Source organism: Protobothrops mucrosquamatus, unplaced genomic scaffold (genome assembly GCF_001527695.2).
Source record: "Protobothrops mucrosquamatus isolate PMUCROS unplaced genomic scaffold, P.Mucros_1.0 scaffold28, whole genome shotgun sequence".
NCBI lineage: Eukaryota > Metazoa > Chordata > Lepidosauria > Squamata > Viperidae > Protobothrops > Protobothrops mucrosquamatus.
Window position 1 is genome coordinate 3053899 of NW_015386413.1, and position 21554 is coordinate 3075452.

The window sequence follows — 21554 nt, forward strand, 5'->3', positions numbered from 1 at the left end:
GCGGTGACGGCAGCTTCTAGCTTCGCTTATAGCGAAGACGTCCTGGATCGCGGAGAATCCCGAGGCTCCGGAGGAGTTCTCACCTACATCGTCCACAAGGGACGACTCGGGAACTCAACTCCTACCTCAGGCAGCTCACCTTTCCCCCTATGCCCAGGGGAAAGGTATCAAGCCGTTTGACAGCTGATGCAGGCTGTCAGAACGGCTTTTACGCAGAAACAGGCGGGAGCAGCAAACAGCTGCGTCCAGCGAAGGCGCCTGCCACCGGAAGTCCTCTCTTGGAGTTTTATCTGTGTCCTCAGGGTCACCTGAGGGGTGCAAATGGGCGTGGAGCCTTCTTGGAACTGCCCAAAGAAATGTGTTGTAGACTGGAGATAGATGATGTCAACAACTCTCTAAAAGGAGGCAAAGGACCAGCTGTCTGCAAGGAGTATAAATCCTTCCATTCTCCCACCATCCAGTCAAAGCGGAAGAAGCTTCTTGGATGAGAAGCGAAACGTCTTCAAAGAAAAAACAAGAAAGTCCCGTTGCTTTGTGAAAAAAGCATCTTTGGGACAATGATGACCTGGATGACTGAGAACCTCCATGGACAGGTTGAAGATGCTTTGCTAAGTAAAGTAGTACAACTTTGAACCGGGTCCGAAAAAATCAACTGTATCTCTCAGACAGACGGATCGTCTTGTGTTACCTCCATTTGTAACCTACTTTGGACTAACTGAAGTTTCCAGTCTTGTTCAGAGATAGAATGACATTCCAGTAAATTAAACCAAATTTTACCTCTGGGTGTATAACTGATACCCACCTGTTCTCCGCCCAGGATGTTTTCTAGCTCATGCATGAGTCTAAACACTCAGCTGATGCAGAAATACGAAGAGGGGTCAGACAGGGATGTATTCTGTCTCCACCGTTGTTCAATATTTACTCTGAGTCCATCTTCAACGAGGCACTGGAGAACATCGATGCTGGCATCAAAGTAAACTGTGTTTGGATCAACAATCTTAAGATATGCCGACGATACAGTTCTGCTTGGCAGCGAGCATGAAGACCTTCAGCTCCTCATCAACAGAGTCACAGAAATATCTGAAAAAATACGGCTTGAAGTGTAACCCCTCAAAAAACCAAGATCATGGTCGTCAGCAAACGACCCGTTGATTTACCAACCAATACATTCGGAAGGAATATCATTAGAAAAAGTTGAAAGGATCACGCACCTCGTTTCTAATTTACATGAAAGCTGGGACATGACCGCTGAAGTGAAGACAAGGATAGAGAAAGCTCGAAAAAGCATTCTTCAAAATGAAAAAGGTCTGCTGCAGTCACGACATAAGCCTAAGACTGAAAATCAGGCTTGTCAGATGCTATGTTTTTTCCTATCCTGCTCTATGGAGTAGAGAGTTGGTCTCTGACAGAAGGCCACCCGAAGAGAGTAGAAGCATTTGAAATGTGGATTGACAGGCGGCTGTTACGTATAAGCTGGGTTGACAAGATCAGAAATGAGGAGGTGATAAGCCACCTGGGAAAGCCGAGGGAAATAATCAAAACAATTAAAAAAACCAAAATTAGAATATTTCGGACATGTGATGCGACACCCAGAAAAATACGGCACACTCCATTTAATCCTCCAAGGAAAGATTGAAGGCAAACGAGGAAGAACATCGTGGCTTCAAAATCTAAGGGACTGGTTTGGACAAAACTCAGCAGCACTTTTTCGTGTGGCTGCTGATAAAAACAGGATCGCCAACGTCCGATAATGTGGCATAAGAAGAAGAAACATCTATGGAGATTCTCAGTCACCCAGGTCACAATTTAATAATAATAATAATAATAATAATAATAATAATAATAATAATAATAATAACAACAACAACAACAACAACAACAACAACAACAACAATAATAATAATAATAATAAAGTTGGAAGGGACCTTGGAGGTCATCTAGTCCAACCCCCTGCTCAGGCAGGAAACCCTATACCATTTCAGACAAATGGCTGTCCAGTCTCTTCTTAAAAACTTCCAGTGTTGGAGAAGGGAGGGAGGGAGGAAGGAAGGAAGGAAGGAAGGAAGGAAGGAAGGGAATAACAGACTCAGAAGGTACCTTGGAGGTCATCCAGTCCAACCCCCTGTTCAGGCAGGAAACCCTACACCATTTCAGACAAATGGCTGTCCAGTCTCTTCTTAAAAACGTCCAGTGTTGGAGCATTCACCATTTCTGGAGTTGTCCCAAAGCTGTTTCTTTCAAGAGGCCACTGGACTTTCTTTGTTTTTCCTTGAAGATGTTTTGCTTCCCATCCAAGAAGCTTCTTTAGTTCTGTCGGAACCGGAGAAGCTTCTTGGATGAGAAGGGAAACGCCCTCAAGGAAAAACAAAGGAAGTCCAGCGGCCTCTTGGAAAAGGCACCGTCGGAGCATCAATCTAAGCTGATATCAGGGCATCATCTCTAGCCTTTGTAAACTGTGCCTGCCCCCCCCAAAAGGAACAACACAAAACTGTGCCCTAACAACAACTATTAATAAGCATTTGCGGGCGAAGCTTACGCACAAGGTAGCAACCTTTGGCTATTTATTTTGGAGAAATAAATTGATCTTGAGTATTTAACTGAAGGTGCAAATAAAGAATGACCTGGAAGTTTAAATAAAAAAGAGATAATTAACTGGTGGGGGATGTTCTTGTAGAACTGGCAAGGGATTCGCTGAAAAAAGTGATTTATGACCGTTTTTCACACTTAACGACCTTTCCACCATCCCCGTGGATCACCTGATCAAAATTCAGAGGCTTGGCAACCGGCATGTACTTATGGCGGTTGGGGAGTCCCAGGGTCACGTGACCCCCTTTTGCAGCCTTCGGACAAGCAAAGTCCATGGGGGAAGCCAGAGTCGTTTAAGAACTGAACAACTGAAGCGATTTACTTAACAACCGTGGCAAGGACGGTCGTAAAATGGGGCAAAGCTCACTTAACAACTCTCGTTTAGCAACGGAAATTTTGGGCTCCATTGTGGTCGTATGCCGAGGACCACCTGTCTGCGTCTCCCAGGGGTAGAAAGCTAAATTTATTTGGCTTTACCTCAGATAGAAAATGGGAGATGCAAATGTGAAGAACGGCTGAGGGACTTGGGTTTGGCTAGTCTAAAGAAGAAATAGGGGAGACATGATAGCAGCGTTCCAGTATTTGAGGGGCTGCCACAAAGAAGAAGGGGTCAAACTAATCTCCAAAGCACCAGAGGGCAGGATGAGAAACAATGGTTGGAAACTAATCAAAGAGAGAAGCAACCTGGAATTAAGGAGAAACTTCCTAACAGTAAGGGACAATTAACCAATGGAACAGCTTGCCACCAGAAATTGTGGGCGCTCCGTCACTGGAGGCTTTTAAGAAGAGACTAGACAGTCACTTGTCTGAGATGGTATAGATTCTCCTGCTTGAGCAAGGGGCTGGACTAGAAGACCTCCAAGGTCCCTTCCAGCTCTTATTCTATATATAAAAATGTGGGGACTGAACATAAAGGTCTCAGATAAATACCTCAAAGTCGGAGGAACAAACAGGGTGAACTTAAAGTCCTAGTACAAGAGGACAGGTGTGATATTGTTGTTATGTGGGATGAAAGCCATGAATGCAATGTACTGATAGAAAGATATAAATTGTTCAAAAGAAAAAAAAACAATCCTAACAAGAGAGGAGACAGAATTGCTTTCCTCGTAAGAGACCACGATGTCTCTACAGAAATGCATCGAAATAAGGACCAAAGCCGCCTTGAATGCGTTTGGGTTAATATAAAAGGAGGAAAAAGAAGGACAGTGCCGTCGGCGGAGACTACAAGACACCCAACCGAGCAGAGGAAATAGAGGAGCGTTTTGCTAAATCGGCTAATTAAAGTGTAAAATCTTCTGAACTGGAACTTCATGCCCGATCCTGATGCTTCGGGCCCGACAATGGTAGACGTTAATACGTTTTGAAAGCCCGCTTCCTCCAGGATTCTTTCCCGATTTTCTTTTTAAACAAACAGCTTCCCAGAGACCGACCCCTTTGCAGAAAAATAAAGAGCAACAGCATAGGTCAGGTCAGAGCTTTCAGAACGACATAAATTTAAACTTTATAAGGACCAATCGGCAAGAAAAAGTGTCGACTGACGTAACTACGATTACAGACACGGAGAAGGAAGTAGAAAAATAACCACAGACCAGAGTTCCTTTCCTGGGGAAAAGGCAGACGGCAAGCCCGGAAACAGCCGGGGAGGACTGCCATCAAGCCTCAAAGTGTCCAAATTCATTTCTCTTATTTCACCCCTCAAAGCAGGTGCCTTGGCTCATGCGTGCTGAGCTAGGACTATCCCGTCTTCCTTTCCCACCCCAGGCAGGTGAGAACGTGGATGTCCCAGATTGGGGCTCAGGGAAAGGAAATGACCCTGGCAGAGTCCAAATATTGGCTTAGTTGAAGTGGACATGGTTGGTTTCCCAGGAAAGATGCTCTGTTTCTCTAAAAGTTCTCCTCCTCCTCCTCCTCCTCCTCCTCGAATATCACCATCATCTTCTTGTTTTCAGTTCTTCAAGAGCACTGTTTCCATGTCTGGGGAAAATAATCCATGTTTATCTTCTCTCAATAGTTATCGTGATCACCTTGCAAGAAGATCTTCTTCATCTCCTCCTCCTCCTCTTCTCCTTCCCTCCCCTTCCCTTCTCCTTATCCTCTTTCCTTCCTCCTCCTCCCCCCACCATTTTTACTAAAAGTCAGGGTGTCTAGTACCCCAAACGGCCAAAGTCACTTAATAATAATAATAATAAAGTTGGAAGGGACCTTGGAGGTCATCTAGTGCAACCCCCTGCTCAGGCAGGAGACCCTATACCATTTCGGACAAATGGCTGTCCAGTCTCTTCTTAAAAACTTCCAGTGTTGGAGCATTCACCGCTTCTGGAGGCAGGTTGTTCCACTGGTTAATTGTTCTAACTGTCAGGAAGTTTCTCCTTAGTTCTAGGTTGCTTCTCTCCTTGATGAGTTTCCATCCGTTGCTTCTTGTCCTGCCTTCAGGTGCTTTGGAGAAGAGCTTGACTCCCTCTTCTTTGGGGCAGCCCCTGAGATACTGGAAGGCTGCTATCCTGTCCCCCCTCGTCCTTCTCTTTCCAGCAGCCGTTCCTGGAACCCTGCAACCATCTACTTCAGCCAGTTCAGTCTAATGAACTGCCTTTTTCTGGCATCTTAAGCTTCAGACTAACGGTCAGGGCATGGCTCACTGGCCCATATCTAAGTGTCAGATCCTCCAGTGAGGAAGACCGTCAAAGGATCCATTTCCCTCCCCGAAGAGAGAAAACTAGTATTGCCAGGATTCTGCTGGAACAGTAGGAAGAAGAGGCTTGAGTAAGATGAGGACCTCTTAAGAAGGAGAAACTATCGCTGCCTCCTGCACGTTCAGCTCCTTCAAGAAAACCAGAAAGGTAGATTTGGAGCAGATGAAAACGTTATTTTTTTTCTGCACTAACATTACCTCAGCAGACAGATCACTCAAAAGTGCTTTAGGTACTTCAGAGGTTAACACCTCCAGAAGTGGTGGGTGCTCCATCACTGGAGGTTTTTAAGAAGAGATTGGACAACCCTTTGGTATAGGCCAGGGGTAGGCAACCTTGGCTCTTTTATGACTCGTGGACTTCAACTCCCAGAATTCCTGAGCCAGCCATGCTGGCTCAGGAATTCTGGGAGTTGAAGTCCACGAGTCATAAAAGAGCCAAGGTTGCCTACCCCTGGTATAGGCTCTCGAGCCTGAGTAGGGGGGTTGGACTAGAAGACCTCCAAGGTCCCTTCCATCTCTGCTATCCCTCTTATCTCGCGTTCTGAGTCTCTCTTTGGTTATGTGGCATAACAGACACCAGGTGGCGCTGTTGGGCTGTTAACTCAGAGGTCTTCAAATTTCTGGGCTGTAACATTTGCAAAGTTAAAATATTTTAGAATAGAATAGAACAGAAGGAATGAAGAATAGAATAGAATATGGAACGGAAAGGAATAGAATGGAATGGAATGGAATAGAGAAAAGGAATAGAATAGAAAATATGGAGAATAGAATAGGAATAGTATAGAATAGAAATAAGAATAGAATAGGAATGAAGAATAGAATAGAAAATATGGAGAATAGAATAGAAATTAGAATAGAATATGAATAGAATAAGAATAGAACAGAATTGAACAGAAGGAATGAAGAATAGAACAGAATAGAATAGAATAGAATATGAATAGAATAAGAATAGAACAGAATTGAACAGAAGGAATGAAGAATAGAACAGAATAGAATATGAATAGAATAAGAATAGAACAGAATTGAACAGAAGGAATGAAGAATAGAATAGAATAGAATAGAATAGAATAGAAGGAATGAAGAATAGAATGGAATAGAGTAAAGTAGAGTATATAGAGTATAGTAGAATAGGGAATAGAATATGGAATAGAATAGAATAGAATAGGGAATAGAATAGAATTGAATAGAGCTGGAAGGGACCTTGGAGGTCTTCTAGTCCAGCCCCCCCCCCGCTCAAGCAGGAGAACCTATACCATTTCAACTAAGTGACTGTCTAGTCTCTTCTTAAAAAACCTCGGTTTTTAACTGGGTGCAGGACCTCTACAACATTTTGGCCAGGTGGTTATCCAGATCTGTCCTAGCTGCTCTCGAATTTCTTCCATATCACCTTTGTCAATTATTGGAACAGGGCTATCTCGAATTTATCTCTCTTTTTTTTTTTTTATTACCTTCATCCCTTTTCTTTAAGCCAGCCAGATTGTTATGAATTTTAGCATTTGGATTCACTGTTCAACACGAGGCCATTGAACACTTAAAACAGGGGTCTTCAAACTTGGCAACTTTTAAGACTTGTGGACTTCAACTGGCTGAGGAATTCTGGGAGTTGAAGTCCACAAGTCTTAAAGCGGCCAAGTTTGAAGACCCCTGACTTAAAACTTTCCAGGAACGTTTGGAGGAAGAAAGGATGAGTTTCAAACTCACCATTCTGGCTGCCATCTTGATGTTTTTGCCCTGCCCTCTGGCTAAATCAGGAGAGGGTGAGATTTAATCAGAAGACTCCCCTGGTGAGTATTCTGATTTTTCAATGCCTGACCTGGAAATATCACACGTTTAATAAAATAACCCAGGTGACTTGTGCTGTGGCATCCTAAATTGTTCCTTGAATTCCATAGACCCCACCAATTGGAATCATTTAACCAGTGGGGTGTAGGAGAAGCAGTGACAGAACCTGGGGGGGCGGAGTCAAAAGAGGAACCAGCCTAGAATCCCTAGGTAGCCGTAAACGAACCCCTCTTAAATTCCATTGATTCTGATCCTAACTCCAAGCAGGTATCCATCGTTGGTTTAACAGCGGTTCTCAACCTATGGGTCGCGACCCCATTTGGGGTCGATCGACCATTTCACGGGGGTCGCCAAGCAAGGCTGTCCGCCATTTTTTTCCCCTTTTCTGGTGGGTGTCTTACCTCCCTTGAGCTGGGCCAGCTGGTAGTCGGCCTGCTCCGTCTCTGCCGCTTGCCAGCTACGCCTCGGCCGGCGCAGGGGGCGGAACCATGCATGCGCGGCGCTCCCGGGCAGGGAAAGTCCTCAACTTACGACCGGTTGGGTAGTCCTCAACTTATGACCGGTTTAGTCCTCGACTTACGACCGGTTTAGTCCTCGACTTACGACCGGTTGGGGATTGCGGCATTAAAAAGGTTGAGAACCACTGGTTTAGAAGATTCCTGAGCAATAAATTCTGGGCAATAAATCAGTTTAATTGGACCTGATCTTTCATGCTTGATTGGAGAGGGGGAAAAATTCCTGGAAACAGGCAATGAAATTTACTGATGGATTGCACTTTGAAAATATTTGGAACTTCCTTCCTAAGCTTGGCATACATATAATTTTAAAAACAAAAAGATAAAAACACTTGACATGGTGATTCCAGAATGTTAACTGGACACATATACGCAGCACTTAACGTTTGAAAACAGGCATGGATTTTTTTTCCCCCCTTGCTAGCATAAACTCCTTAAGAGTGCATAACCTCTTGAAATTATGGTCTGTTGTTAATTAAATACTTAGCGGGTAAGGAAACCTTCAACATTTATTTAAAGATCCTAAATCTTCTCGCGTAACAATGCCATTGTTTCTTGCAACAAATAAGAATCCACATCCCAACCTTCCCATCGGAGATAACTTTATTCCACTGCTGAGTTGCTAATTTTCACGGAATTTCTCCGCCTGTCACAGACAGAAGTTGTATATACTTGCATTTTAGTCTTTCCTCCCTGGCTCCAACCTCAATTTGAAGGACCGTAAAACTTTGACTGGATTCCAGTAGCGCTGTGGTTTACAGGGGGAAAGCATACGGCCAGTCTTTGAAGAAGAATATTTGCATTTTCTGAGCATGCATGGCATTGAAATGCCACCTCAAAATATTGAACAGGGTATAAAAAATGGGGGAAGAATTTAGTCCAGAACTGTCCACCAGCCTCAGAATATAAGTTGAGCAGAGTATCTTCTTTCTAGATCATAAGGTTAATTTATGCATCCTGTCAGATGTTGCCCATAGGCTTGGATACTACATTGCCTAAAAAAGCAAAATTTAAGATACAGATAGACCTCAGTGTTGTGCATCCTTTGACCATATGCTCTAGAGGGCAGTGATGGTGAACCTTTTAGAGACCGAGTGCCCAAACTGCAACCCAAAACCCATTTATGTATTGTCAGGTGCTGGGTGGGTGTGGCCCATTGGGTGGGCGTGGCTGCGGTGGTAACGGCAGACTGGGTGGGACTAAAAAGTTCAATCAATCAATTCCAACTTTGTGAGATCTTTTTTTTCCCACGAGAAGTTGAAATTGATTGATTGATTGAACCTTTTTTTTTTTGCACACGGCGGAGGCCTAAAGCGAAAAGGTTTTATAAAACCCAGGACTGGGGCGATGCTGGGCATGCCCACAGAGAGGGCTCTGCGTGCCACAGGTTCGCCACCACGGCTCTAGGGATTCACCACATTCTGCACAAACAAGCAAAGCCCCATCCACAGGATGCAGGCAGCACACAAAACCACGCACTCTCCGGTCCACAGAAAAACGTCTCTCCACGGAACGGGGTCCCTGGTGCCCAAAAGATTGGGGACCTCTGAGTTGGAAGAATGAAATTGTGTAGAAACCTTTCAGTGAAGAATGAGCAGCTTACCAGCCCGCCATTAAATGCAGTAATCCTCAATTTACGGTCATGGTTGAAAAGCAGAATTTCCACGGCGAAGCGAGGCCGTGGTGCACGGGTTGCACCCAATTTTTGGAGCATTGTTTTTGCCACTTTTGCTAAGTGGATTCCATGCGGTCGTTAAGAGGGAATCACACGGTCATTAAACGAATCTGGCTCCCCTTATCGGAAGCCATCTGGGAAGGTTGCAAATGGGGATCATAGGATCCCCCCTCCCAGGAAGCTGCAACCATTGTTAATACGTGCCAGTTGCTAGTTTCTTGAACGTTGATCATCGTAGAAACTCTGCAATGGTTTTAAGTGTGAGGAACCAGTTGTAAATCACTTGCAAGTCGAGAACAACCTGTATTTAGGACTAAAATTCAAAAATGGGAGATCTTGCTGCTCCAAATGGGAAAAAAAAGAGTTACAGGCTTGTAAGATCTCACCGCAATCTCTCTCCCGCTCAACTTCGTTAATGAAAACGAAGCGCAAATGCTTTATACTAAAAAGAACAGAAGGTTAAATTTAGCGGCAGTGCACAGCCGTTGTGCTTTGTTTGTCCTTTTGCCCCAAATCCAGCAATCTTTCCTTCAAAAGGCCGCCTTCTTTTACCGTATCACCGCATTATATCCTTCATTGCAAGCAGATGTCTCACGCGCGGCATGCATTATTTATAAAACTTGCGTACGCCGAGCGAGTTTCTCCATACGTTGTTTTTTGTTTCCCGTTTTTACTTCAATTTGAAGTGAAATATACAGCAGAGTGTTCGAACGCCTTTGCGTGAGGCAGGCGCGAGCATTTCCGAAATTCTAAAACGTGACATTATAAAGCTTTCTGGAATATTCTGCTCATTGACACTCTGGCAATTTTAAGCTTCCTTTTCTTTGATAATATACATCAGGGGTAGTCAACCTTGGCTCTTTTATGACTCGTGGACTTCAACTCCCAGAATTCCTGAGCCAGCTAAGCTAAGCTGGCTCAGGAATTCTGGGAGTTGAAGTCCACGAGTCATAAAAGAGCCAAGGTTGACTACCCCTGATATACATTGTAATCGATCAGGTTAAATGGCGTTTTTTGTTTTTTTAAAAGAAAAAAAATTAGAAAGAAATCATCCCTTGTAAAAAGCTGGCTCTTTTAAATAAGCCAAATTTGGTAAAGGTGAAGGGGGGAAAAATGTGTGGAACAATAGCGCCGTGTAGGAAAAGGAGCATCAGAACTTGGGGGGTGGTGGAGTCAAAAAAGGAATCAGCCTAGAATCTCTACGTCGCCACAGATGGACTTAATCCAATCTCCCTTGAATTCCACTGATCCTGATCCAACTCCAAGCAGGTTAAAAACATTCCTGTGCGTTGACTTTTTTTTTTTTTTTTAGCGATAAATCAATTTGATTGGACTTTCCCATGTAGATCTGGTCTTTCCCACCCTTTAGGGCTTCAGTTTTCAAATAGAACTGTTATTTATTTACAGAAAATTTTGCCGTTTTATTTACAGGAAGCATGGCCAGCTCCGTAGCCATCACTTTAATCAGGCTTTGCCAACCTTTTCCTCTACACACACCTGCCCGTTTTGAACGTGTCACCCACGGAAAGCAACCACGGCTTCTTCCACCTCTCCACAGACCCCTGATTTATACTGCTGGCTACTGCAATTTACAGAACGTACAGATCGTAATCTCTGGGTTTGAGATTATACAGAAACACAACCAGTTCTTTGGCACTAGCAATGTCATTACAAAGGGGATGGTCTTTCCTAAAGGAGCAGCGGGAGAGGTTCCTCCCTACGTCGCAGATACTAACACGAGATTGGCCGGAGAAGAAATGACAAAAGAAAAGGCCTCCATCTTCTCCAAAAGGATGTCAACACCCAGAGTGTTTCCATAGCCGTTCTTCAAATGACAGATGCTTTCTGCTCTCTCCCACGGGAACTTGGGTACTTTTGAGAAGATAGGACGAAATATCTGCTCGGTTCTTCTGCTCAATCCACCCTTCGTTCGTCATTCCTGAAATAAAAGGCGACAGAATCAAAGAAACGGAATGTGGAATCCCGGTCATTTGACAGCCTTTTATTTGGCGCTGGTGTCCCTGCACTCCATAAATAAGTTGGAAGATCTGTGAAGAACATTACGTCCTTCATCGCGATGAAGCAGTCAACTAAAAGTAGAAACACTCGTTGTTGCCATGGTCCTCGGCGTACTTAACTTTGCATCTATGGAATGTCAGCTGGAGATAAGCGAGTTGGATGGACATAACTAACAATCCCAATTGTTTAGGACCAAACCTTCTCCTCCTGGATTGATTACATGCACCTCAGCTCATCAAGTTGTGGTTAACTTTAGTCAGGATAGCATAAGGAAAGAGTAACCAGGTTTTTTTTCATCTCCACCACTCATACTTCAGATCAGGGGTAGGCAACCATGGCTCTTTTATAACTCGTGGACTTCAACTCCCAGAATTCCTGAGCCAGCCACGCTGAGGGGAAAGGGAGGTTTCCAAGCTGAGCCATGCCGGCTCAGGAATTCTGGGAGTTGAAGTCCACAAGTCATGAAGGGGCCATAGTTTCCCCCATGCTGGCTCAGGAATTCTGGGAGTTGAAGTCCACGAGTCATAAAAGAGCCAAGGTTGCCTCCCCCTGCTTTAGATGATTATTATCTGAGAAAAGCAGGCAACTTAGAAAGATGTAAGTATGAAAAACGGTCATACATCACTTTTTTTCAGTACTGTTGTAACTTCTAACAGTCACTAAATGAACTGTTGTAAGTTGAGGACTGCCTGTACTTAAGCAAGTGTGGAGCCTTTTTCATCACATGATAGCAGGGTTCCAATATCTTGCGGGCTGTCATGGAGAAGGCGGGGGGGGGGGGGTTTCAACCTGTTCCCCAAAACATCTGAAGGCAGGAGAAGAAGCAATGGATGGAAACTAATCAAGGAGAGAAGCAACATGGAACTAAGGAGGAATTTCTTGAGAAGTAGAACAATTAGCCAGTGGAACAACCTGCCTCCAGATGTTGTGGGGGCTCCAACACTGGAAGTTTTTAAGAAAAGACTGCACAGCCATTTGGCTGAAATAATATAGGGTTTCTTGCCTGAGCAGGGATTGGACTAGATGACCTCCAAGGTCCCTTCCAACTCTGTCATTCTATTCTATTCTATTCTATTCTATTCTATTCCATTCCATTCCATTCTATTCCCTATTCTATTCCCTATTCTATTCTATTCTATTCTATTCTATATTCCCTATTCCCTATTCTATTCTATTCTATTCTATTCTATTCTATTCTATTCTATTCTATTCTATTCTATTCTATTCTATTCTATTCTCTATTCCCTATTCTATTCTATTCTATTCTATTCTATTCTATTCTATTCTATTCTATTCTATTCTATTCTATTCTATTCTGTAATTTTATTCTATTCTACTCTGTAATGCTATTCTATTCTATTCTATTCTATTCTGTATTTCTATTCTATTCTATTCTGTATTTCTATTCTATTCTATTCTATTCTATTCTATTCTATTCTATTCTATTCTATTCTATTCTATTCTACATTCTATTCTATTCCATTCCATATTTTATATTCTACTCTACTCTACTCTACTCTACTCTACTCTACTCTACTCTACTCTACTCTATTCTACATTCTATTCCATTCCATTCCATATTTTATATTCTGTTCTATTCTGTTCTGTTCTGTTCTGTTCTGTTCTATTCTTATTCTTATTCTCTCCCAAGCAACAGAGTTTTGTAGATGATGGGAAATGGCTTAAATGGTGAGGAGACGAGCTGAAAATAAACCCAGGACTTTATTAACATGGACACCATGTTTTGGAGTGAGGAGACAACCTTCAACTTTCCTGCCTCATGTTTTGTGATCCAAAAGGGAACATGGAATGTTGGCTACTCTACGTCTTAGACATCTTAGCACATTTAGTCGAAGCTAAGGTGTATTTTTTAAGCAGGGGTGGCCTGTTTTTAGGTAAATAAATCAGGCAAAAAAGGATGGGGAACTTGGCATTGAGATGTTGAGAGTAGGACAGGGGCATTGGGTGGCCTACTCGGAGCTTACAATACGCTTTGCTATCTTTGCAACCTTGAGATAGATTCAACAGATCCTTGCAGCTGCATTTTATGCCTTAGTTAGCAAACTTTCATGGACCCAGCTTAATTTAAATAGTTCTAACTTCTTCCATGTATCGGATCTTTTTTTTAAAAAAAAAAGTAGAATTGTAGTAGACTCAGGTCGACCGATAGAACATTTCTTTTAAATGCAGCCTTGACCCAACACATTAACTTTTTGATGTCAGCTTCTGAATGTCAGCAACAGATTGCAGTTGAATACAATCTATTCTGAACTGCCAGATGCATTAATTGAGGTTATTCCAAGGGACATATTTCCTTGCCTCTAACCGTGAAGATTATCTTCCTGTAGGGCAAATATGCAGAGTCAGGGGAAATAATACAGTCAAAACATTTATCTTTATGGAGACAAAACCCTGATTTAGTTCTTGCAATGAATGCATTCCAAGCTTCTCTTTTGCACATCGCCAAGACATTCTGATTGAATGATCTAAAATGAACAACTTAATGCTAATATTTTTAGATCACTAATATATCCTTTGCCTCCTGAATACTAAACAAATTTTTCATAACATTCATAATTAAGGAACCTTGGAGTGGCCAAGATTAATTTATCATAATTCCTTTTATTTGGTCTGCCCCTGTTTAGTAGGACTTTACAATGTTTGAACTGGACAGAATCCAGGAATCAGGGTAAAGTAAACAGAAATTTGGTTCCAGATCAATGTTTCTCAACCTCGGAACATTTCAAGTGGCATGGACTTCAACTCCCAGCATGCTGGCTGGGGAATTCTGGGAGTTGAAGTCCACAAGTCTTAAAATGGCTAAAGTTGAGGAAAACCTACTGTATATACCACACCCAGGTTGCTGCCATCCACACCAACTCTACTTTCAAGGACAGTCCTGGGTCAGGTGCATCACAATAACCTCAGCTGGTTAACCTGGACCAGGTTCCATCATTCCTTGGGGTTCAAAGATTGTCTTGAACTCTTCGGTTAGGTCCCTCTTCTGCTAATGAATCCCTTAACTGGAGTTTATTCTTTGAACTGCCTCTGTCTGTCTGTCTGTCTGTCTGTCTATCATCCATCCATCCATCCACCTACCCACCTACCTACCTACCTACCTACCTACCTACCTACCTACCTACCAACCACCTATATCTGTCCGTGTATGTATGTATGTATGTATGTAGGTATGCATGCATCTGTCTATCTATCTATCTATCTATCTATCTATCTATCTATCTATCTATCTATCTATCTATCTATCTATCTATCTATCTATATCTCTGTCCATCCATCATCTGTCTGTCTATCTCTCTGTCCCATCCATCCATCCATCCATCCATCCATCCATCCAATCTATCTATCTATCTATCATCTATCTATCTATCTATCTATCTATCTATCTATCTATCTATCTATCTATCTATCTATCTATCTATCTATCTATCTATGTCTCTGTCCATCTCTCTGTCCCATCCATCCATCCATCCATCCATCCATCCATCCATCCATCCAAAGATAGATAGATAGATAGAATCTATCTATCTATCTATCTATCTATCTATCTATCTATCTATCTATCTATCTATCTATCTATGTCTCTGTCCATCCATCATCTGTCTGTCTATCTCTCTGTCCCATCCATCCATCCATCCATCCATCCATCCATCCATCCATCCATCCATCCATCTATCTATCTATCTATCTATCTATCTATCTATCTATCTATCTATCTATCTATCTATCTATCTATCTATCTATATCACTGTCCATCCATCATCTGTCTGTCTATCTCTCTGTCCCATCCATCTATCTCTATCTCTGTCCATCCATCCATCGTCCGTCCGTCCGTCCGTCCGTCCGTCCGTCCGTCCGTCCGTCCGTCCGTCCGTCCGTCCGTCCGTCCGTCCATCTATCTATCTATCTATCTATCTATCTATCTATCTATCTATCTATCTATCTATCTATCTATCTATCTATCTATCTATCTATCTATCTATCTATCTATCTATCTATCTATCTGTCCCACTGAAGAAAGTAACTAGAACAATGGAATTGGGGCTTTTGATTAAATGCATAAATCAATGGGGCCAAAGGAATAGACCTTCTTCAGAAACTCAGTTTCTTCCTTAGAAACGTTGAGTCTAGTAGCTGAAGGTTCCAGGGATGGGCTGGTCAAATAAAGTCATTACGGCCACCACAACTGTCCCATGGAAGTGGTTTTTTTTGACATGCTTTGATGGACATAGAAAAGGGAAGGAGCTTTCATCATATGAAAGATATCATCTTAAACTTTTTCATCTCCCTAGAGGTTTCCCCCCCCCCATCCTTTGTACCCATCCACCTGTCAGGTCTTTATCTCCTTGTACTGTTGTGTGAGCACAGCAGAGTTGCCACTGGTACCACAACAGTGGAAAATAACCTGACTATGGAAACAATCTTATTATCCACATATATGTGTGTACTCACAAACACATCCTCAATGTACCACAGATGTAGAAGCAGGGGGTTGGACTAGAAGACCTCCAAGATCCCTTCCCACTCTGTTATTCTATGATCTACTGCTTGAGCAGGGGGTTGGTCTAGAAGATCTCCAAGGTCCCTTCCTTCCCACTCTGTTATTCTATGTTAGAAGGGGGGAAAAACCCTGCAAAAAAGAAATGCCTCTGCCAGAGGGAAAAAAGGTCTTAAAAATCCTACATTTGTGAGACACTCTCACCCCAAGAGTGTCTGATCAGGGTATGCAAACCACTTGTTTTAATTTCTTTGTGGAAGTCAACGCATGCAAGGAGTTTGAAGGAGTTTGCTGAAAGAAGTCACCGGAGATGGCCAAGGACATGGATTGGAATCACAGATTTTTTCAGCTGTCCCGGGGAAAATGAAAATAAACAGCGTGGAAAAATCAAGCGTTGTATTTTATTTTATTTTATTTTATTTTTTCACACCCAGCTGCACCAGGGACCGGCAAGGAACATTAAAATCAAAGGGAGGAACAAATGCATTCATTTCATCAGCTCTCCTTGAGCTTCACCACCTGTTCCAATCCCTAATAAAGCATCAAAGGACAGCCCCAGAATAAACTTCCTAGCATTTCCACTCGATCACTCACATAATCTTGTACCCTTGCCTATTTAAAAAAAGTTTAAAAAGCAACTGGACTTGGTGTTATATTTTTCTTTCTTTGAAAATGTTTCACTTCTCATCCAAAGAAGCTTCTTCGGTTCTGACTGACTGGAAGGGAAGGGAAGAATTTTAAAGAATCAAATCTTGAGGGACTGAAGAAGCTTCTGGGATGAGAAGCGAAACATTATTCAAAGAGAAAAAAAACTAAGAAAGTTCAGTTGACTTTTGGAAGAAAAAAAAAAGACTTTTGGGGCAGCCATGACCCGGATGATTGAGAATCTTCATGGACATTTAAAATTGGAAAGTAAAAACAAGAATTCTTTTGCCCTCAAGTTAAGTTTTGGTTAAATTGGGTGGCCATCCCAGGGAAATATCTCGAATAATACGGAGAGGGATTAGAATCTTTTTCCTCTTCCTCAACTTCACAGCAGTCTATACAAGGGGGGGGGGGTTGGCAAGATTTTTGGAAATTGTTGCCCCCTCCCATCCTAGGGCTGAGAAGGGAGGACTGGCCCAAGGTCACCCACCTAGCTATTTGTGCCTAAGATAGGATTAGAATTCACAGCATCCTGGTGTCTAGAATAATGCCTTTAACAAGTACATCAAACCGGTTCTCAGGTAAGAATAGAATAGAATGGAATAGAATAGAATAGAATAGAATAAGGAATGGAATGGAATGGAATGGAATGGAATGGAATAGAATAGAATAGAATAGAATAGAATAGAATAGAATAGAATAGAATAGAATAGAATAAGGAATGGAATGAAATAGAATAGCATAGCATAGAATAGAATAGAAAAAAAATGGAATAGAATAGAATATGGAATAGAATATGGAATAGAATATGGAATAGAATAGAATAAGGAATGGAATGAAATAGAATAGAATAGAATAGAATAGAATAGAATAGAATAGAATAGAATAGAATAGAATAGAATAAGGAATGGAATAGCATAGCATAGCATAGCATAGCATAGCATAGCATAGCATAGCATAGCATAGCATAGCATAGCATAGCATAGCATAGAATAGAATAGAATAGAATAGAATAGAATAAAGAATGGAATAGAATAGAATAGAATAGAATAGAATAGAATAGAATAGAAAAACAGAGTTGGAAGGGACCTTGCAGGTCATCTAGTCCAGCCCCCTGCTTAGGCAGGAAACCCTAGTCCATTTCAGACAAATGCTTGTCCAATCTCTTATTTATTTATTTATTTATTTATTGAATTTATATCCCGCCCTTCTCCTTGCGGACTCAGGGCGGCTGACAATCAATTAAAAATACACCAATAACAATACAAAATTAAAATTAGTTAAGAGGAAATATTTAAATGTTGTCTAATTAAAATATGATTAAAACCCCTCTAAAAATTGCCCTAGGCCAGTCCCGCTTGTTGGAATAGCCATGTCTTAAGGGCGCGGCGGAAGGAAGGGAGATCAGGGATCACCCGGATCTCTGGGGGCAGCTCATTCCAGAGGGTGGGAGCTCCCACAGAGAAGGCCCTCCCCCTTGGGGTCGCCAGCCGGCACTGTCTGGCCGACAGCACCCTGAGGAGACCCACCCTGTGGGAGCGTACCGGCCGATGGGAGGTAATCTGTGGCAGGAGGCGGTCTCGAAGGTATCCCGGTCCGCTGCCAGTGTTGGAGCATTCACCGCTTCTGCTATCAGAAGTTGTGGGTGCTTCATCACTGGAGGTTTTTAAGAAGAGACCAGATACCCATTTGTAGGGTCTCCTGCTTGAGTAGGGGGTTGGACTAGAAGACCTCCAAGGCCCCTTCCAGCTTTATTCCGATTCCAGATTCCAGGCTCTTCTTAAAAACCTCCAGAAATGGAACAGCCACAATTTCTGGAGGCGACTTCTGTTCCACTGGTTAACTGTCCTCCCTGTTAGGATGTTTCTCCTTCATTCCAAGTTGCTTCTCTCCTTGACGAGTTTCCATCCGTTGTTTCTTGTCCTCCCCTCTGGTGCTCTGGAGAATAATTTGACCCCCCTCCTCTTTGTGGCAGCCCCTCAAATACTGGAATCCTGCTCTCATGTCCCCCCTATTTTTTCTTTTCTCTAGACTGGCCATATCCAATTCCTCATATGTTTTAGTCTCCAGGCCCTTAATCATCTTAGTTGCTCTTCTCTGCACTTTTTCCAAAGTCTCCACATCTTTTTTTTTTTTTTTTGACCAAAACTGGATGCAGCCTTCCAGGTGTGATCTTACTACGAACTTTTTATTATCATTTTTTCCCCCATCCTCCCCAAATGTGTCTGCGAACTGGGAAGGACAATTAAAAGCCAGCAACAAATTGGAGCCCAAGGCTTTTACAGCAACTCTTCTGCTGTTATTTATGACTCTCCTCCCGGCTTCCTCGCTCACAAAGAGTCCTTTTGCAGGATTCTGGGGGCCCCCCCTCCCCTCCTCCTCCTCCTCCTCCTCCTCCTCCCCCTCCCCCTCTCTAGCAGCTGCTCTCCATGTTGCATATTGAGTGATGATGAGGTCCTGGAAGTGTTTTTTTGGAACAGATGGCTAGGAGTATGCTGGGGAATGTGCCAGCAGAGAGCTGGGGATGTGCCAAATCCTGCAGTGACTGAGTGCTTTCGGTTCCAGCTCGCGTGCCTTTCTCCTGCCCTCTGCCCTGACTGGCGCCAGTAGGACTTCCCAAACAGCACTCCGAACATCTGGAGTCTGGGACTGCCAGAAGACCAAAGGGGGGGAGGAGGAGGAGGAGGAGAAGAAGGAGCCCTCCCTCCACAGGCTCAGCTTCCACAAAATTGCTCACCAGCAAAATAACTAATCAAAACCAAATAGGCCTCTGTGCAGGGACCCACATACACACCGCACGGAGAGGCTTGCCAGCTAACCAGCTACAGGTCAACGGCGGCCCATCCCCACCCACCCCCACCACCACCAAATGACTGGGGGGGGGAGAGGAGGGCTTGTTACATTTGGAAAACTAATGAAGCAAAGAATATTATCTTTCAAATGCTGGAGACAGAGTGGCGGGGTGGGTACCGAGGAGGAGAAGGACAAGGACGGATGGGAAAACTGGGTGTCTCAGCTGCTTCTGGAGGTCTTTTCCAGCTGATAAAGGAACTGTGTGAGACACTTTCTTGAAGGGCCACATCCAGGCTTCTGTGTTCTGGGTCTGCAAGGCTGTAGGACGTGGAGGTAATAGAAGAACACAGTTGGAAGGGACCTTGGAGGTCATCTAGTCCAACCCCCTGCTCAGGCAGGAAACCCTATACCATTTCAGACAAATGGCTGTCCAATCTCTTCTTAAAAACCTCCAGTGATGGAGCATTCCCATCTTTTGATGGCAAGCTGTTCCACTGGTTAATTATCCTCACTGTTAGGAAGTTTCTCCTTAGTTCCAGGTTGCTTCTCTCCTTGATTAGTTTCCATCCGTTGCTTCTTGTCCTGCCTTCAGGGGCTTTGAAAAATAAACTGACTCCCTCCTCCTCTTTGGGGCAGCCCCTCAAATATTGGAAGGCTGCTATCATGTCACCCCTAATCCTTCTTTTCATTAGACTAGACCTACCCAAGAAATTAAAAGACGCTTGCTCCTGGGGAGGAAAGCCATGGCAAATCTAGACAGCATACTCAAAAGCAGAGACATCACCCTGCCAACAAAAGTGCGTGTAGTCAAGGCCATGGTTTTCCCAGTTGCAATGTATGGCTGTGAAAGTTGGACCATAAGAAAGGCTGAGCACCAAAGAATGGAGGCCTTTGAACTCTGGTGCTGGAGAAGACTCCTGTGAGTCCCTTGGACTGCAAGGTGATCAAACCGGTCGGTCCTAGAGGAGATCAACCCCGACTGCTCTTGAGAAGGCCAGATCGTGAAGTTGAAACTCAAGGACTTTGGCCACCTAAGGAGAAGGAAGGACTCCCTGGAGAAGGGCCTGATGCTGGGAAAGATGGAGGGCAATAATAGAAGAAAGGGACGACAGAGAAGGAGGTGGCTGGACGGAGTCCCTGAGGCAGGAGGCGGGAGCTTCAATGGACTCCAGAAGATGGTAGAGGACAGGAAGGCCTGGAGGAGATCAACCCCGACTGCTCTTGAGAAGGCCAGATCCTGAAGCTGAAACTCAAGTCCTTTGGCCACCTAATGAGAAGGAAGGACTCCCTGGAGAAGAGCCTGATGCTGGGAAAGATGGAGGGCAAGAGAAGAAGGGGACAATGACAGAGAAGGAGGTGGCTGGATGGAGTCCCTGAAGCAGGAGGCATGAGCTTCAATGGACTCCAGAAGATGGTAGAGGACAGGAAGGCCTGGAGGAACGTTGTCCATGGGGTCGCGATGGGTCGGACACGACTTCGCAACTAACAACAATAACAACCCAATTCCTGCAACCATTCTTTACTGTGTATGCTTTAGCCTCCAGTCCCCTGATCATCTTTGTTGCTCTTCTCTGTACTCTTTCCAGAGTCTCAACATCTTTTTTATAACAGGGCAATATGGGGGTGGTCAAAGGTAATATGGACCATTCCTAATGGAACACTTGGAAATAAGGGATCCAGGGAAAGAGTAGCAAGCATCCCCCGGGGATCCAAATAGGACATCTCTGGATCCTGCTCTAAGCTCAAAATTTGACAGAGCCATCACGTTGGGAAGGCCACGGAGAAAAGCCTATACAGATAGTCCTTGACTTAAGTTATTAAACAGGGTTGTTAAGTGAATCTGGCTTTCCCCATTGACTTTGCTTGTCAGGAGGTCCAGGACACTACAACTGTCATAAGTACAAGCCAGTTGCCAAGCCTCTGAATTTGGATCACCGGTGAAAAACGGTTGTAAGTCATTTTCTCAGTGACTTGGTAACTTCGAACAGTCACTAAATGAATGGTCGTAAGTGAAAGATTAACTGTCCTTCTTGCTGGACAGCAAACATCAAATCTCTGCGTGGGTGTAGGGAAAGTTTCATCTCCACGGCAAGAACAGACGTAGCAAAGAGGTGTCCTTGCTTCTGTAAACACCCAGGAATGTGTGTGGCTTAACTCACAACCGGCTGCCTTTCACGGCTAAGGCGGGACTAGAACGCCCAGCCTCCTGGTGATTGGTTCAAAGTCACCCAGTTACCTTCCATGGCTCAGGCGGGACTAGAACTCCCAGCCTTCTAGTGATTGGCCCAAAGTCACCCAGCTGGCTTTCATGCCTAAGGCGGGACTAGAACTCCC

General features: G+C 43.6%; 2 protein-coding genes across 2 annotated transcripts in view; one reads left to right on the forward strand and one right to left on the reverse strand.

Moving 5' to 3' along the window:
* Positions 1-11067, forward strand: part of LOC107283194 (lactosylceramide alpha-2,3-sialyltransferase) — a 37232-nt gene extending 26165 nt beyond the window's left edge. Inside the window, exon 7 of the mRNA XM_015811064.1 lies at positions 10882-11067. Within this exon, the coding sequence (XP_015666550.1) occupies positions 10882-11067 (186 nt within the window). The remainder of the gene's footprint in view (positions 1-10881) is intronic.
* Positions 11068-11180: 113 nt separating this feature from the next.
* Positions 11181-21554, reverse strand: part of ATOH8 (atonal bHLH transcription factor 8) — a 26136-nt gene continuing 15762 nt past the window's right edge. The window contains exon 3 of the mRNA XM_015811065.1: positions 11181-11186. Within this exon, the coding sequence (XP_015666551.1) occupies positions 11181-11186 (6 nt within the window). The remainder of the gene's footprint in view (positions 11187-21554) is intronic.